The sequence below is a fragment of the Schistocerca gregaria genome, chromosome 5, assembly GCF_023897955.1.
Source record: "Schistocerca gregaria isolate iqSchGreg1 chromosome 5, iqSchGreg1.2, whole genome shotgun sequence".
Lineage (NCBI taxonomy): Eukaryota > Metazoa > Arthropoda > Insecta > Orthoptera > Acrididae > Schistocerca > Schistocerca gregaria.
In genome coordinates this window covers 87089355-87108766 of record NC_064924.1, presented here as the reverse complement: position 1 = coordinate 87108766, position 19412 = coordinate 87089355, and the positions used below count along the sequence as shown (strand labels likewise).

The 19412-nt window shown below is 41.5% G+C and overlaps 1 protein-coding gene across 1 annotated transcript in view; it reads left to right on the top strand.

Annotated features, from left to right (window-relative positions):
- The window catches only part of LOC126272624 (venom dipeptidyl peptidase 4-like), a 348387-nt gene extending 330508 nt beyond the window's left edge, over positions 1-17879 (top strand). Inside the window, exons 14-16 of the mRNA XM_049975582.1 lie at positions 4159-4319; positions 9831-10042; positions 15516-17879. Of these exons, the coding sequence (XP_049831539.1) occupies positions 4159-4319; positions 9831-10042; positions 15516-15692 (550 nt within the window). The 3' untranslated portion in view covers positions 15693-17879. The remainder of the gene's footprint in view (positions 1-4158; positions 4320-9830; positions 10043-15515) is intronic.
- Positions 17880-19412: the final 1533 nt, after the last annotated feature.

Sequence of the window (19412 nt, the reverse complement as noted above, 5' to 3'; positions counted from 1 at the left end):
ACTACTTTATTACTGTATTACTTGACAATGTTTTAAAGAAATCAGCTTGTGCTAATAAACTCAGGAATTGATCCTATGCCTCAATTTCAATTTCACATCTAGGCATCTTTGTGCATAATCAAGGAAACTGTGTGATTACTCCACCTATCGATCTATTGATGGGCTGAAAATTAGTGTTTATCAACTGTGTTACACTCAAGTTTTTTAGTAAGTTTCTCCTGGGGAGAGATCTAGATAGATAACTAACTAGTATCATTACCCACACTCTTTTAACAGCAAAGAGGTGTTTTCCACCTTAATCATTAGCAGCTTATTATTCACTAATCTTTGTCAAATATTTCTACAGTGTCCAGCTGCTGCTTTCATTTCATCATGATGCTTGGTTATATGGATCTTGTTTGAAATGTATTTGTGGAGTGATATTGTTATTACTGTCCATGCGTGATCACATGTATATGGTTCAATATTTACTGTTTCTTTACATGGAAACTTTTCCATTTATCTGGTGTTCGATCTATAAATGGTATTACTATTTCCTGACAGTACTTTTGTGCATTTTTATGCACACTTTGTGGAAATTATACCTCAGTAGATGAGTAGTATATTAAGTTGAGTAATCTGAATTGTTTGAGCTTGATTAGAGCGTTCGTCTTGGTGAGCTGTGTTCTGAGCTTTCTTCATGTCAATGTCATATTTGACTAATTTTGCAAGAGGAGGACTAATTATAACTATTGTACTATGCCCCACCTCTCTTCTGCGTATTCTTCAGTACAAATATTCCTCAGTTATATATAATGAAGTTTAGAATCATCACATTGTGATGAATCTCTGAGTTGATTATTTTTTTCTATTTGTCTGTAGCACTAGAAATATAATGCAAGGATTATCCTACTGAATATTAAAAATAATTGGTTTGTATCGCAAATGATGTTTTATTGCATTACTGATGACCAGTTTCAGTCTTAGTAGATCATCTTCAGACAAGTGGGTTACACTGGAATTTTATAAAATTACTGTGAAGGTAGAGGAGAAATAGATAGTTATTCAGCACACACAGTATTCAATACACGATGAAGTCTTGAAAGTACAATACAAAATGTATACCCATTGGTGACCTGCATAGGCGATATATATGCTGTAGATACATGTGCATAATATATATGCTATATATGCCAAGAGGTACCAGTTGTTAACTGCTGAGCTGTAAAGGTGGAGCTCTGCTAATTATTCTGCGCATTCTGAAAATAAAGTACATGTCACATAGCATATATCTAATGTGACACAATGCACAATGAAAATGAAAATCTCATAAAACAGTCATAATCATAATCAACAAATGCATTTAAGCAACATTTAAAATAATTAAAATAAGAAAAAGAAAAATGGAAAATCCATAATAAACAGCTAAATAGCATGAAGTGTCCTCTGTGAGTAATTCATAAAACTAGTTGACAATGCATCGTGTCAAAGACTATAATAAAATTGATATAAACATAGTCACGCAGTTTTATGTATTAGTCTTAGAGCACAGCTCTTCCTTTATTAGCAAGTTCTCATTCCTTTTCCAATTTTCTTTATCCTTATCACTCTTTATCCTTACTATTTGTACTATGCCTCATTTCATGTTACAGATGATATTTGCAGATAAGGCAACATTTACAAGCATTAGTGTCACAAACGTCCTAAGTTCTCATAAATGGGTGGTGGAGAATTCATATGACGCTAGGGAAACAAGATTACAACTTGGGTTCTCAACGAACGTCTGGTGTGGTATGATTGATGACCTGGTGATAGGGTCTGTTTTCATGCCAAGTCATATGACAGCCGCAGCATACACACCTTTCCTGATAGCAGACCGACCTGCACCTTTGGAAGACATAATATTAGAGCAGTGACGGCAAATATACCTGCAACATGATTTGCTGTACAAGACAAGTGCCCCAATACATGAATATAAAATTTCCTCAATGATGGATTGGCCATCAACTGGCCTGCCAGATCACCTGACCTTACCCCATTGGACTTTTGTTTATGGTGTTGCATGAAGGGGTGTTGTGGTTGGCAGGAGAGCCAACCGTGTTAGTGAAGGAGGCCGAAATGCACGCGTTTTAGCTCACGCAGGCTGGCGTGAGGTCTGGAACATGACAAGGGAATTAGAATTGATAAAAATGGACGTAGCTGGTGGAATACTTAACTTTAATCCATTCATGGAGAACGTCGATCTTTATGGTACATGATTCACAATATCAATAGTACGGATACTGGCGCCTTGCTAGGTCGTAGCAAATAACGTAGCTGAAGGCTATGCTAACTATCGTCTCGGCAAATGAGAGCGTAGAAGTGAGTGAACCATCGCTAGCAAAGTCGGCTGTACAATTGGGGCGAGTGCTAGGAAGTCTCTCTAGACCTGCCGTGTGGCGGCGCTCGGTCTGCAATCACTGATAGTGGCGACACTTGGGTCCGACGTATACTACCGGACCGCTGCCGATTTAAAGGCTACCACCTAGCAAGTGTGGTGTCTGGCGATGACACCACAAGGGGTACTCTACGGAGGTGTGTGAAGAGCTTGTCGCTCGTATCATCGACACTGTTGCCCACATTAAAGCCTGCCGAGATGATGTTCAATGTGCAACATCCTACAGCATGTTGACAAATGTATTGAGGACTTTTGGACACCTTTAGTTGGATTGATCAGTCCTCTGTCTCACAATTATTTTGTTCATCATAGTGAGCAAACAGCCGGACAGTGTGGCCGAGCGGTTCTAGGCGCTTCAGCCTGGAACCGCGCGACCGCTACGGTCTCAGGTTCGAATCCTGCCTCGGGCATGGATGTGTGTGATGTCCTTAGATTAGTTAGGTTTAAGTAGTTCTAAGTTCTGGGGGACTGACGACCGCAGCAGTTAAGTCCCATAGTGCTCAGAGCCATTTGAACCATTTGAACCAAGTGCCCAAACAGCATTTCGGTAATTAATATTCACACTTGTCTTCATAATCTTCAATCCTCTCCAGTTCCTTAAAAATCGAAAATCGGACACATGTGGACTTTTTTGATTTCTTTTCACATGTAAAATCACGTCACAAATTATGTGACATTCCTCCTGAATCACCCCGTATAATTCTTCCCAGTATAGTTTACAGCCCCCTACCATTACATACACAATAGGTAGATAGTTGAAGAGGAAGTGTTTCAAGATCGTAATTTTGCACTATGCTATGGAGAATCTTGGTAAAAATAACAATTTCGTCCCATATTCACATCTTATAAACAGGAAAACATGTAGCACACTTCAGCAACTGTGACAATTCTGCCTTCCATGTCTCTTTCTTTTTTTAAAAACAAAACTTTTGTTCAGTGAGGGTTTTATCAAACTATTCACTACAAAACGAATACGTCGCGACACTAGAAAATTTGTGCCAGACAGGGTCAAACATAAGTGTTCAACTGTTTCAACAAATTCATTGTATTGTATGTTAGCCGGGGACCTAAAAACGACGGAGAGGCTCCGTCTCTGCTGCAGCCGCAGTGGTCCACAACCGCAGGACGACTACCGCAGTCCGCTTCACCCCTCTGCCGCCCACACCGAACCCAGGGTTATTGTGCAGTTCGGAGGTGGACCCCCCAGGGAACGTCTCACACCAGACGAGTGTAACCCCTATTTTTGCGTGGTAGAGTAATGGTGGTGTACGCGTAGGTGGAGAACTTGTTTGCGCAACAATCACCGACATAGTGTAACTGAGGCGGAATAAGGGGAACCCGCCCGCATTCGCCGAGGCAGATGGAAAACTGCCTAAAACCATCCACAGTCTGGCCGGTTCACCGGACTTGGACACAAGTCCGCCGGGCGGATTCGTGCCGGGGACCGGGCGCTCCTTCCCGCCCGGAAAGCAGTGCGTTGGACCGCACGGTTAACCGGGCGGGCTAACAAATTCATCACATTGCAGATTCAGCATTTATGAACAGCTTACATGGTAATCTTTCATCGCACTGCATCTTCATTGATTTCGTTCTCGTCAATTTATTCGCTTCATTTCGTTACAGTGAGTTCAGTTCACTTTTTCTCGGAAATGAGTGAACATAGCAGCAGTAATCTGTATTTCGCGTAAGTCATTCCTGCGAATGACAGTGACTGGTTCACCAGTGTTGCCTTTGCTGTGCAGGCGGCTGACAGAGAAGTACGGCTTCATCGACGCCTCCCGTGTGGGCATCTGGGGCTGGAGCTACGGCGGCTACGCCACGGCCATGGCGCTGGCACAGGACGAGGAGGACGTCTTCAGGTGTGGAGTTTCCGTGGCGCCAGTGTCCAGCTGGATATACTACAGTGAGTGCACCTAGCGACAGCTGGGCTGGAAGCTTCCAGCGCTGAAGCTTACCTAAAAAACAAATCTTGTGCGATGGTAATCGAGTCTGTTTCCCAGTAGAACCTGATGTGCAAAAATTTAAGTACACGAAAGGCTATACATCTTCATAGATACTCCTCGAGCCACCGTACGGCATGTGGGGGAGGGTATCCTGCACCACTACTAGTAATTTCATTTCCTGTTCCACTCACAAACAGAGCGAGAGAACGACTGGCTATATGTCTCCATGTGAATCCTAATTTATCGTATCTTACCGTCGTGGTTCTTAGGCACAGTGTATGTTGGTGGCTGAAGAATCGTTTGGCAGTTGTAGCGTTGCTCTTGGAGGGCGAAAAGAAAAAGAATTGTTATTTTTTTTTTTGAAAAATGCCGAAAAAGTGAATATTTTGGTGGGCCACTTGGCAACAGAATCAGGGATTGATTACACTATTATAATAACATACGATGAGCATTAAATACCCGAATAAGAGCAGCAGATTGATTTATTTGAGATCGTTCGGAAGAAACATTATCATTTTTTTGCATTTTAATAGTCGCGATGTAGTCATACCCGGAACAACACTAATGGACCAGACGTTTTACAGACTTTGAAAGAAATGCAACACTACACAATTAAAAAAAAAGAGTTGGTTCAGAAATAATAGGAAAACGATAATGTTCCTTCTGCCTCATGCTGCGTTCGGCCCTTCAGCGTGATCGTAATTTCTGTTGATGAACTAACACAAAATAATTATCATGCAAGTAAATGAGGAGATGGAAATCATCAAGGTTAATTTACCAATATGTGCACACTTATCTTTAACACAAGTTTTTTTAATGCTACGTATCTTTTCATATTAAATTACAATAGATGACCATTGTTGTTAAATACTTTATACATAACAGTCAAAATGTCCCCTTGATGCTGTTCGTTCGTAATCAGTTACAAGCAACTACATGTTTTCTGATTGGAAAAATAACAATTAGCATATTCACTCAATATTTTCACATAAAATATAAAATACCGATGCGGAACGCAGCAAGTTCGCGCCCGCCTTTCGTGGAATACAAACAGTAAAAGGTGAGGCGCCCAATGCCTCATTTGTCTTGAAACAACAGAATTCTTTTTTATATCATTAATCGATACATGTACATACAGATTTAAAGGCACCCCGCAAGAACAGCAAAGATAAAGAATAATAGAATCTGTCGCTGCTATGCTATGGTTCATTTCTGTTACTTTACAATTGTTCGATAGCTTTAGGCCATCAGGTGTGTCCTGTTGAGTGTATATTAATGTTTGTGAGCCGAAAATTACTAATATTACACAGCCAACTTCAGATTGTGCTTCTCTAAAATTTCTCAATTGTATTCCTCGAAAAAGTGTCGCCTTCTTTCCGGAGACTCCCACCTGAGTTTCTGATGTATTTCTGTAAGACTTGCATGTTGTTTGAACCTACCGGTAACAAATCTAGGAGCCCACCTCTGAATTTCCTTGATGTCTTCCTTCAATCAGACCTATTACACATTACAAACACTCGAGCAGTACTCAAGAATAGGTCTTACCATCGTCCTACACGCGGTATCCTATACAGATGAACCACACTTCCATAAGATACTCCCAATAAACCAAAGTTGACAATTCACCCTCCCCACCACAGTCCTCACGTGCTCATTCCATTTCATATACCTTTGCAACGTTACACCGAGATTTTTAAACGATGTAACTGTGTCAAGCAAGACACATCTAATGCTGTGTATGAACATTACAGGCTTGTTTTCCCTACGCATCCGCATTAGGTTACATTTTTCTCCATTTACAGCTAGCTGCTATTTGTCACGTCAGCTACAAATTTTGTCTAAGTCATCTTGCACCCAACTGTAGTCACTCAACGACAGAGTACACCAGAGTATCACCAGCAAACAACCGCAGATCGTTGCCCACCCTGTCCGCCAAATTCTTTGCGAGAATAGAGGATTATAGTCTCCTAGCGATACCCGTGTCTCCAATGAATATTCACTGTCGAGTAAAATATACTAGGTTCTACAACTTAAGGAGCCTTCGAGAAACTCATATGTGTGAGCCTATTCCATATGCGCGTACCTTCGTTAACAGCCTGTAGTGGGGCACCGTGTCAAATGCTTTCTGGAAATCTAGAAATATGAAATCAACCTTTGCCCTACATTCATAGTTCACATTATATCATTTTGAGGAAAGGGTAAGTGGGGTTTCGTACGAGCGATGCTTTCTAACAACGTGCTAGCTCATGGACATAACAATCTCGGTCTCAAGAAAATTTGTTATATCTGATCGGAGAATGTATTCAATGATTCTGCAGTAAGCCTATGTAAAGGATATTGATCTGTAGTTTTGCGGGTCTGTTCTTCTACCCATACTAAATAAAAAAAGTCATCTCCGCTTTTTCCAGTCGTTCAGGACATTGCGCTGGTAGAGATATTTGTGATGAATGCGAGCTAAGTAAGGGGGTGTCGTAGAGTACTCTTTGTAAAACCAAATTGGGATTCCATCAGTACCCGTTGACTTATTTTCTTTCAAATCTTTCAGCTGTTTTTCTGTGCTAGGGATGTTTATTACTGTGCCGTCCATACGGGAGTCTGTTCGATGGTCAAGTAAATGTACGTTTGTACAAAAAAATGCACTGTTTTGCCGGCTTTTGTGATTTGTCCCAAGGAATTACCAGCAATACAGTAGCTGACAAATACGGTCATACACAGGTCCGACAACTCCAGGTCAAACTTGCCCCCCCCCCAAAAAAAACTGTTTGAGTGAAGCATTTATGTTTCTATGTATATCAGTTTCCAGATTTCAGAGAAAACTTGTGGAGAATAAAGTAGCTTTGATACTAACAGCCTAGAAAATAGCGACGAATTCTGGAAATTACAGGTTATTTTTAAGACAGGAGACTTCAGAGTTGCTTGCGTGAGCCGGTCGCTGTGGCCGAGCGGTTCTAGGCGCTTTAGTCCGGAACCGCGCTGCTGCTACGGTCGCAGGTTCGAATCCTGCCTCGGGCATAGATGTGTGTGATGTCCTTAGGTTAGTTAGGTTTAAGTAGTTCTAAGTCTAGCGGACTGATGACCTCAGATGTTAAGTCCCATAGTGCTTAGAGCCATTGCTTGCGTGAGTGCCTGCCCACGAGGATGTGCATGTAGTCCGATTGATAATATTCCGGCTATGTAAACAAGCAATTTATGGCTTGACCATACCTGCTGCCAACAACAAATCTGACATTTTTTGTGAGTCCATGGTTAGAACTAGGAAACCACAGGAAGTTGACCTAGGGAAGACAGAAAGGGAAAAACGCATAGAATGCTGAAGACATAGGCTCTACGAGTCTCTGACTGGGGGAAACACTGAAAGCCATGGTCTTGAGCACTCTTTTCACAGTCATCGTGCCTACAGGGAGAGGTCCAAGAAAGGGATCTTTTGTGTCGTGTCGTTGTCACTTGTACCATGGGAAGCAAGGAGAGGACGTTGTTTGGTGACCGGTATCCGGTGATGTTGCGTTTACAACAACGAAATTAAATTTTTGATGGTAATAACTGCGATGGGGATTAGCCGAGTGGTCTTGGGCGCTGCAGTCATGGACTGTGCGGCTGGTTCCGGCGGAGGTTCGAGTCCTCCCTCGGGCATGGGTGTGTGTGTGTGTGTGTGTGTGTGTGTGTGTGTGTGTGTGTGTGTGTTTGTCCTTAGGATAATTTAGGTTAAGTAGTGTGTAAGCTTAGGGACTGATGACCTCCTCAGCACTTAAGTCCCATAAGATTTCACACACATTTGAGCATTTTTTTGATGTTAATAGTAATTTTAGTATGAAAAAGAAAATTTAAAAAATATATGCAACAAAAATTATATAACCTACGCCCGTCCAAACATTCATTACAGTGTCACCTATATATATATATATATATATATATATATATATATATCCCAGCTATCCTGTCCACCCAAAATATCTCTGGAACAATAACAGCTATTGGAAAACGACTTTCACCGTTATCAATTTAGGGTGGGGTCCGTGAATGTACATATTTGGAAACATTCTAAAAGGAAAGCATATGTGTTTTTAACACAAACTTATGTTTTTTTTTAAATGGACTTCCTATATTTTTTCTTCCGCAATCCATACCATGACAAAGCATATACACAATGGCGTTGATTGCTTAGCAATATTCGCATTACATCCCGAGATATTAAGACGCGAAGTTACGCTTGAAACACCCGACATGAGCTGTTAGCGCACGTCCTGAATCTCAGGCGTGAACCACATGCTGCCCGTAATCGCGATGTGATTGACATGCGTAATCACACTTGCATACTTATCAAGAGGTCCGAAACGAATAATACGGTCTGCTGCCATCCTGCTGCGATTACGGGCAGCATGGGGTTCACGCCTGAGCCTCAGGACGTGCGCTAGCAGCGTATGTCGGGTGTTTCAAGCTTCAACTTCGCGTCTCAGTATCTCGGGATGTAATGGGAATATTGCTAAGCAATCAACGTCATTGTGTATGTGCTTTGTCATGCTATGGATTGCGGAAGAAAAAATATAGGAGGTCCATTTAAAAAAACATAAGTTTGTGTTAAAAACACATATGCTTTCGTTTTAGAATGTTTTCAAATACGTACATTCATGGACCCCAGCCCTACATTGATACCAGCGAAAGTCGTTTTCCAATAGCTGTTATTGTTCCAGAGATATTTTGATATTTTGGGTGCACAAGATAGCTGGGACACCCCATATATATATATGAAGGGTAGTTACCAAAAATCTCGAAAAGTTCGTGACTAATTTACTTCTTGTTTTTACAGAATACTCTAAGGAACATGCAGACAGACATAGGCGATATATTTTTGTAACATATTACATATGTAAACGTATTATATAAAGGGGAAACATTGTTACCAAAAACTTGAAAAGATCCTGAAGGATTTACTTGAAAGCTTTACAGGATCCTCTGCTGAACAATTACACGGAAATGAGCATATAGAGGGCGAGGCGGAGATGTACAGAGACAGGCTGGCTCAAATGGCTCTGAGCACTACGGGACTTAGCTTCTAACGTCATTAATCCCCTAGAACCTAGAACTACTTAAACCTAACTAACCTAAGGACATCACACACATCCATGCCCGAGGCAGGATTCGAACCTGCGACCGTAGCGGTCGCGCGGTTCCAGACTGAAGCGCCTAGAACCGCTCGGCCACACCGGCCGGCTTCAGAGACAGGAGGGAGGAAGTTATGCACAGATAGATTGTGGGGAGGAGGAGATATACGGAGAGAGAGATAGAGAGGGGGGGGGGGCGTGAGAAGATGGGCAGATAGAAGGGGGCCAAGAAATTTAGGATGTATATGCAATTCCCTTACATATTCAGCAATTGCGAAGCATTGCCAGGTTCACTAGCAGACAATATTTATAAAGAGAAATTCCGGCATAGATCCCAAACACCACATGTCCTTATACGCGCGTTTCCCTCAGGTTCGCAGTACACGGAAGTGTACATGGGGCTGCCGACGCCAGAGGACAACGAGGTGGGCTACAACGCGAGTGACGTCACCAGGCTGGCGGAACGGTTCCAGAACAAGACGTTCTTCCTGATCCACGGCACGGCGGACGATAACGTGCACTATCAGCACTCCATGATGCTGGCGCGAGCCCTGGAAGACGCGGGCGTCATCTTCAGGCAACAGGTATTCGTCGTAAGTGGAAGTAGGATGTGGAAAGTAAAGGCCGAGATACTTCAAGGTATTAGGTCCAGGAGGAGAAAACAAGTAGCAAAATGTACACATGCTGTTGATGTAAGATAAAATCACAGCAGCCTTATGTTTCCCGGTTTGGTAAACCAAATTTCTTGCTCACTCACTTCAGCTGTAAAACTCCTCCGCTTGCAGTGACTTGCGTGCGAAAGATACGGTGTTTGAGTTGTTAATGATGCTCTGACTGAAGGAAAAGGGCTCAAAACCTGATATCCGGTTTCGCAATTTCCTTCCCACATCAACAGCTTCAGGACTAAAATGTACATGTTTGTGCAGAAGAGAGAAAAAAAAAAGACCAGGCAGACACAATATATTATCTATCAGTAACAGAGTGGTCGTCAAAATGCAGCCTATGGGCCGCATGTGACCTGAATGAAGTATTTGTGCGGTAGGCGGTTCTCAGCAGAAGTCGAGGCGTTCGATACAGTTCCCCACGGTCGTTTAATGAACAAAGTAAGAGCATATGGACTATCAGGCCAATTGTGTGATTTGATTGAAGAGTTCCTAGATAACAGAACGCAGCATGTCATTCTCAATGAAAATAAGTCTTCCGAAGTAAGACTGATTTCAGGTGTGCCGCAGGGGAGCGTCGAAGGACCGTTGCTATTCACAATATACATAAATGACCTTGTGGATAGCATCGGAAGTTCACTGAAGCTTTTTGCGGATGATGCTGTAGGATATGGAGAGGTTGTAACAATGGAAAATTGCGGAGCGTCGAAGGACCGTTGCTATTCACAATATACATAAATGACCTTGTGGATAGCATCGGAAGTTCACTGAAGCTTTTTGCGGATGATGCTGTAGGATATGGAGAGGTTGTAACAATGGAAAATTGCACTGAAATGCAGGAGGATGTACTACGAATTGGCGCATGGTGCACGGAATGGCAATTCAATCTCAATCTAGACAAGTGAAATGTGCTGCGAATATATAGAAAGAAAGATCCTTTATCATTTAGCTACAATATAGCAGGTCAGCATTTGGAAGCAGTTAATTCCATAAATTATCTGGAAGTAGGCATTAGGAGTGATTTAAAATGGAATGATCATATAAAGTTGATCGTCGGTAAAGCAGACGCCACACTGAGATTCATTGGAAGAATCCTAAGGAAATACAATCCGAAAACAAAGGAAGTAGGTTACAGTACACTTGTTCGCCCACTGCTTGAATATTGCTCGCCAGTGTGGAATCCGTACCAGATAGGTTTGATAGAAGAGATAGAGAAGATCCAACGGAGAGCAGCCCGCTTCGTTACAGGATCATTTAGTAATCGCGAAAGCTTGACGGAGATGATAGATATACTCCAGTGGAAGACTCTGCAGGAGAGACGCTCAGTAGCTCAGTATGGGCTTTTGTTGTTTCGAGAACATACCTTCACCGAGGAGTCAAGCAGTATATTGCTCCCTCCTACGTATATCTCGTGAAGAGACCATGAGGATAAAATCAGAGAGATTAGAGCCCACACAGAGGCATACCGACAATCTTTCTTTCCACGAACACTACGAGAATCTAATAGAAGGGAGAACCGATAGAGGTACTCAAAGTACCCTTCGCCACACACCGTCAGGTGGCTTGCGGAGTATGGATGTAGATGTAGATGTAGATCCATAAACCTCAACTGATGTTGAGAGCTTCTTATGGTTGTATTTTTCTTGCTCAGTTACAAACAAAAATACTTATGGCGATCGTAATATTTTAAGATATACACAGTTTTAATTACGCTGGTGAATTCGGTCCATGGCTAAGTAAAATGTGTCGCTTACATCAGGGGCAGAGTGGTATGTAGCGCGGCCACTGCAGGATTAATACAAGTAAGAGAGGGAATATTTTCTTGTTTGTGCTCCAGTGGTTTCAAGTCACGAGAGTGCACCGATCAGCTGCTACGGTACAAATGTGAAACGAAAAGAACACGGATTCGTGAACGTGCATTATCGAGACGTTCATCTGCAAATGTGGTACATATCTGTAACAAATAACGTGAAATCAGGTTAGGGTGGCAGTAATGAAATGCAGTGATTAAAAGAAAAATGGCATTAAAGACACTTAGGAAACATCTGTGATCATGTTTCATTCTTCAACTAGTGTAATTAATCAGTACAACATGCTAATTTATCTAGGTTGCCAGTTAACAGTAAGACTGGTAGGGAAAGGTGTGGTAAAGTGGCAAGAATGGGAAAAGTGCCCATTAATTATGTTTTACCCTGAACAGCGCTGCTGCCTCGTGAAACGTGGTCAGGCTAGGTCTGATATACATCACCCTTATTGTCAGTGAGTGTGGCAGGGGAACGTCATTCCGTTATTTTTTAAGAGGGTGAGTCAAATGAAAAGCTTAAACTTGTAATAACAGATGGAAATTTCGCGCCGTTATCCTGTAAGTTGGTAAGCGTGCTAGAAACAGCGTGCGGAATGGCCTGTAGGTGGCAGCATAGTGCAGATGCACGCATACCGTCGCAGTATCAATATAAAGATAACCGCCCCACTTGCCACTTGCGCCAGCTAAGAACAGCGTTCTGTTAATCGGTTTTTGCGTAGTAAAGTTGTGAAACCTACTGAAATTCATCGGCGAATGAAGGTTCAGTACGGTGATGCATGTTTGTCACAGCAGCAAGTCTACGAAAATATGCATAATACAACAGATAAAACTGGCTTTTAAACCTTTTATATAGAAAGCTGTCATCCGCCATTCTGTCCCTATGTGACAGTTCTGAATCAATCAAGTTGTGTTATTTAAAACCACCTCTATTTGTGTAGCATTTGACCTAATAGAAAAGTCTGAAAAATGGAACGCTGCAGCCAGTTTGTATTCTCTGAGATACTAGCACGTGAAGATGCCTATAAGATGTATCCGGAAAGCAGAGAAACAAACACAGGGTCCTGTTGCCATGGTACTGGACGCAGTATCACAATTCTTCAATGTCCTTGGTGGAGCAATCGCAACACATCCTTTTGCAACACTCTGGGAATAAGCACACGCGATTGTCCACTATCATTTTGAACTAGAATCACACCATGTTGAACTGAAATGTTATGCCGACGTGCAAAATGTCGGCGCACAACTGAGTTCTGAATACTGTCCAGTGCGCGAGGCCAAGACGTGCCAATGAAATGCAACAAAATCTGGGAATCTGCGTCTGCTTGTGTGGCCTCTGCAATTTTTCTGTAGTTCGAGGGAAAAGATTCCAGCAATTCAGAGTCCTGTGCATCAATTTGGCAAGATGCGACAGATGCATCAAAATCAGAGCCTGGGCCGATCGGAAGGCGAGATAGGGCGTTTACATTGCCATGCTTTGCCGTAAACTTATACACAACTTCATACTGATACTGCGAAAGCAACAAAGCTCATCGTTGCAAGTTTTGAACTGTGCTTGTAGAAACGGATGAAATAAGGACTGCAAAGGCTTGAGATCTCTCTCTAAATAGAACTCGCGATCATACAAATAGCAATGGAATTTCGTCACACCATGCTCACATCCAACCTCAAAGGTAACTAATGCATTTAAAATGCATTTGAAGCAAACTTGTTTCGTATCCTCATAGTGGCGCCACTAGCGCCACCCTTATGCGACTGGTGCGAAATTTAAGAGGTATCGTTTTTCAGATGTAGAAACACGCTTACCAACTTTCGTTTGTCACAGAACTCCTCCTTGATGATGCGAACTTTTTCCGACAGCGCATTTTTGTCTTTTCCCCTCCAGATAATGATAGACCTCTCATACATGTAAAGCCTTTCTTGATGCAATCGTCCTTGTCTGCCTCTCATCATCTACACTGGATCATTGTAGTTCTGCAGTTGCACGATTACGGAATGAACGCTAGGTTTCTCTTTGAGCGGAAGAGTAATTACTGTTTGCAAAATCTTGTTCGAGATATAGGAGTGATAACAATGTTCCAAGGCTGGTGCAGGTACAGCAGCAAGCAGTCTGCGCCAGTCTAAAAGCTTAGCCAGCAGGCAGTCATGCATCTCAGGCACTGGTTCATCTCATCATAGTATTCACACCAAAAGCAACTGAATTTGGTTTCATACTTATAAACATTTCATGCATACACCAAAGAATGCAAATCTAAACTACAGTATTTTCTAAACTTCAATAACACTACTTCAAAAATGGGCATATTATTTATGGTTTTGGTTAGAAACAAGATATTCATGTTAACATAATGATTGAAGAATAGAGATTCGTTTTACATATATCATGTTTGATGTCATTTTGGTCAATCCTTGAGTGTGATTTATTATACAACTGTTAATTCGTGTTGACCAAGTGCTTCAGAAGTTGTATAAAACTGTAATGTAATGCATGTCACTAGGACAGAGTGGCACAGTAGGAAGAAGCAATTGTGGCAGCCACCGAGAAGGATGCTATTCTTTTAGCTTGGGGGATGTACTAAGCTGGGCGTGGGTCTCAGATGAGAGAGGGACTTGATTTTCTGACTCAAAAGAGTGAGGAGCCCTGTCTGTAGGCTCCGAGTTTGTGGCGTTTTGTGCATCTGAGTTCTGGGTGGGAAGTAGTTGCAGAGTACAATTGATGAGACATCGATTTTTCTGTGATTCAGTTCACATCATGACGTAGAATTCCTGGTTGAGTAAGATCATAGAGGAATTTTAAAGTTTTTATAGAAAAGTGTGTTGATGTGCATTGAAAAATCAACAGTACAATCAATTATTGATGTTTTCATCAGTTCGCCTTATAACATAACCACGTTGTTGACCTATGAAAATATGATACTTAGCTTGAGTCTCTTGATGAAAATTGGTGTATCTTATCAAAGTTAACTCCACCTGAAACTGAATCTTGGATTTGTTTTTTGTCAGGCAAATTATGTGGCTGTTAATCAACTTCTACTGACATATTGTAGCCAAAATGAAAAAAATTGCTTTATAATATAATTAATGCATCAGAAATTACATCACAGTGAGCTTGACAAAAATTTGAATAACATTGAACTTAACTGGCTATTTGTGTTGCTCCTTATGTGGGTTACAATAATGGAATTTTGAATTAGAGTACTGTATACAATTTTATAAATATAAGTTTTACTACTGTTCACATTCCTTGAGCATACTTTTGAATAGAAATTATTTTGCATAACAGTTTCACAATATTTCATTGTAACTGTGCTCTAAGTACCATTATTTCTTCAACTTAATCATTTAACAACATTGCAAATTTGTACTCATTAAGATGCAGTACATCACGAAGTGGTATGGTTGGAAAGGAATCTTGGTTTTCATTAGGTGTCGGCCTATTCATTTACTTTACACCTTCTTTCCCAGTTCCTGCTTTCTTCGGCACTGAGGATGCTTTTTGAATAACTGATTAACATTTTTGTTGTTCTGAATTAAAGGCTATTTGTTGGTCATCATGAAACTGTCTCTCTGAGTCTGTGGTTGTTGTTGTGGCAGAGTTACCCGGACCAGGACCACACCGTGGCTGACCTGAGCACCCACCTCTACCGCAGTGTGGACGAGTTCTTCGCAGAATGCTTCGAGGACCAGCAGCCTGCATCCTCTTCTCCTGCAAAGACGGCCTCACGGTTGCTGCCAGTGCTGCTCCTACTGTGTACCGCTGCCTTCAGCTGACTGACGGCACGCTTTTACATGCCAGCCTTATAGCACCACCCGCAGCAATTGAGTGGGTACAGCGCCACTTCTCCTCTGCCTTCGATAAAAATGCTGTACTATTATTTCTCAAGAATCATTTACTAGCTACTCATACTGCATACAAGATGTCATCACTTCTATAATCATTTTTATTGTTCCTCTCCTTTGGTTCCTGTAAGTAAAGGCGTGTAATGAGATAAGATGTCAGGAGCATCCACCATGTTGCTTTTGCAGTACTGCATTGTGTCCACACTGACTCAGCCTACTTTGAAGGAACCTGCATATCTCCAATTTTATATTTCAAGATGTTGAACAACACATACCATGCCTTGTGACGTAAACTTATCTTCCATGTTATACGATAATATCATGACTGGTGAATTCACAACATTCATATAAAGTTCTCTAGATGTAACACGTTTCCACTTCTGTGATATCAGAAAGAACTGTGACACCCACTGCATGGTATATGCTATTGTTAGTCTGGTAGATACATGTGCTGCCTCAGTATATATGTGTGTTTGTAGATTGGTACCTGTGCATAATGACCATTATGAAATGAGAGGGAAATTACTGAAAATGTGACAAGTGCCTCAACAGTGACATGTAACGACCACATCACCAGGAGTATAAACATTCCAATAAAATAAATCGTTGGATCCATTTATGTTTGTTAATCAAACCTTACCTTTGCCTTTACCATAACGTTAGAACAGTATTGCAAACATCAGAACCTGTAATAGACAACTGGTAATATGTGTGCCTCACAGTACATCTGTGCACAAATATCTCACAACTGCAGCTGAAATGTAAATGTGGTTTACCAAGTTCCAACTCCCCTAACAGTCACCAAGATGCCATATCACCCCATGTATTCATATTGTTTGCAGTCCACCAAATCTGCAATACAAGAGAAAATCACCAAGAGCTGACTGAGAAGTGACGTGGACATGAGCTCCACTGTGTCTCCCATGGAAGAGAGAGCAAATCATGGGTAGATTGCACCTTCTGCTGGGTATGCTCTTCTTCAGAAGCACCAGATAATCTCAGGGTTCTCATTCCCCCTATGCTGCCTACTTTTCAAACCTATTTTCAGTATTTGATTGTATTAAATTCCTGTTTTCTTCAGGCAGTCAGTCTTGTCTCAATTTTAAGCTTCTATTTGTCTCTTATAAACTTTAATAGAAATTGTTGGAGAATGACTACCTCCATTTTCAGTATTACTGGAGAGACATTCACTGTGCACTCTCTGTTAGCTATATCCTAGAGCATCATTAGGTGTCCTTGCCACTCACTGATGGCAATCCGCGCCAATAATGTAGCCTTCTGGAGCCATGCAAGTGGACCCAGGGTTAGGGTAGCAGGAGGAGCTCTGAACTGTAAGCCATCTGCCCAACACAGAGAACACAATGCACACAATCCAAGTTCCTAAAAACAATAATTTATTTTTAATAGCTGCTCAGAAGGCTTGTAACATTATGATGAATAGCTAAGTTAAAAACAAACGACTACTTACAGATGACTGTCAATGTGAGTATAACTACATTAGTGACACCTATTACAATTCAAACAGATTATTGTGTCACAAACAATTCCATAACATCACTGATGAATACCATGTGAAGCAGGACAAAATAATCCTTCACATGTATTGTTGTAACTACTCTGTACGTTCTTTCAGTATGTAAAATGTATTCTCAAAAGTAAGACTAGAAGCAGACAGTGACATTCCACCAAATAGTGAGAAAATGTGTTGTACATTCAAGTGTACATCTGGTTAGCTACTGTTAAACATTGGCATGTCCTGTACAAGTATCTCCAACTAAACCAATAAGCAGATAAACAATGTTAACAGGATGCCCACTTTACAGAAATGAATATCAATTTAATTAAATTCATCATCTTGCTCTATGCAAACTGATTCCTCTTGAACTTCAGATTCTACTTAATTTCCTCCTCTTTTCAGCTGTAATTATTGTAATGTGATATTTGGCTGTGATCCACAACAATTAAATAATGGGACAATGTAAAAATCACACAAAAATGTAGAAATGTATATTGATAGTTTCGCTTTGTATTTCTAATGTGATCAAAAATCTGTGAATTATAGAAATATAGGAAATTAGAAAAGAAATAAATTTTTTTGTAAAAATTACATGAAATTACTCTGAGCCTTCTTCCAGTTCTTTATTTGCATACCTTATTGATGACTTCAGTATTGAGGCAGTTTATGGCCCTACTTCATTGTTAAATCTTACTTTTATACTTGTAGTAAACTGATACACAACACTGCAGTCGTATTCCAGTAGGAACATCAGTGAATATTTAAACATATTTGGGACTGTCTGGGAATGTTCAATTTCAAAAATCTGTTAAAGAAACAGGAATTTAAGAACTACAGAGTAACATTTCTGTGGCTTTCAAATGGTATTGAGGGGGAAACACAATGCTAAGAATGGGTCATTGTACTATTCTCAGAAATTCTACAGTTTCATCTTGGCATCCGCTCCTGTTAGCTCCACGGAATATATATAATATAGGTCGGGACAAAATACACTACTGACCATTAAAATTGCTACACCAAGAAGAAATGCAGATGATAAACGGGTATTCATTGGACAAATATATTATACTAGAACTGACATGTGATTACATTTTCACGAAGTCAGGGTGCATAGATCCAGAGAAGTTAGTACCCAGAACAACCACCTCTGGCCGTAATAACGGCCTTCATACTACTGGGCATTGAGTCAAACAAGAGCTTGGATGGCGTGTACAGGTGCAGGTGCCCATGCAGCTTTAACACTATACCACAGTTCATCAAGAGTAGTGACTGGCATATTGTGACGAGACAGTTGCTCGACCACCATTGACCAGACATTTTCAATTGGTGAGAGACCTGCGGAATGTGCTGGACAGGGCAGCAGTGGAACATTTTCTTCATCCAGAAAGGTCCGTACAAGACCTGTAACATGCGGTCGTGCATTATCATGCTGAAATGTAGTGTCTTGCAGGGATCGAAAGGAGGGTAGAGCCACGCGTCGTAACACATCTGAAATGTAACGTCCACTGTTCACAGTGGCGTCAATGCGAACAAGAGGTGACCGAGACGTGTAACCATTGGCAGCCCATACCATCACGCCGGGTGATACACCAGTATGGCGATGACGAATACATGCTTCCAATGTACGCTCACCGCGATGTCGCCAAACACGGATGCGACCATCATGATGCTGTAAACAGAACCTGGATTCATCCGAAGAAATGACGTTTTCCCATTCGTGCACCCAGGTTCGTCGCTGAGTACACCATCGCAGGCACTCCTGTCTGTGATGCAGCATCAAGGGTAACTGCTGCCATGGTCTCCTAGCTGATAGTCCACGCTGCTGCAAATCTCTTCGAACTGTTCGTGCAGATGGTTGTCGTCTTGCAAACGTCACCATCTGTTAACTCAGGGATCGAGACGGGGCTGCACGGTCCGTTACAGCCATGTGGACAAGATGGCTGTCATTTCGACTGCTCGTGATACGAGGCCGTTGGGATCCAGCACGGCGTTCCGTATTACCCTCCTGAACCCACCGATTCCATATTCTGCTAACAGTCATTGGATCACCAATGCGAGTAGCAATGTCGCGATACGATAAACCTCAATCACGATAGGCTACAATCTGACCATTATCAAAGTCGGAAACGTGATGG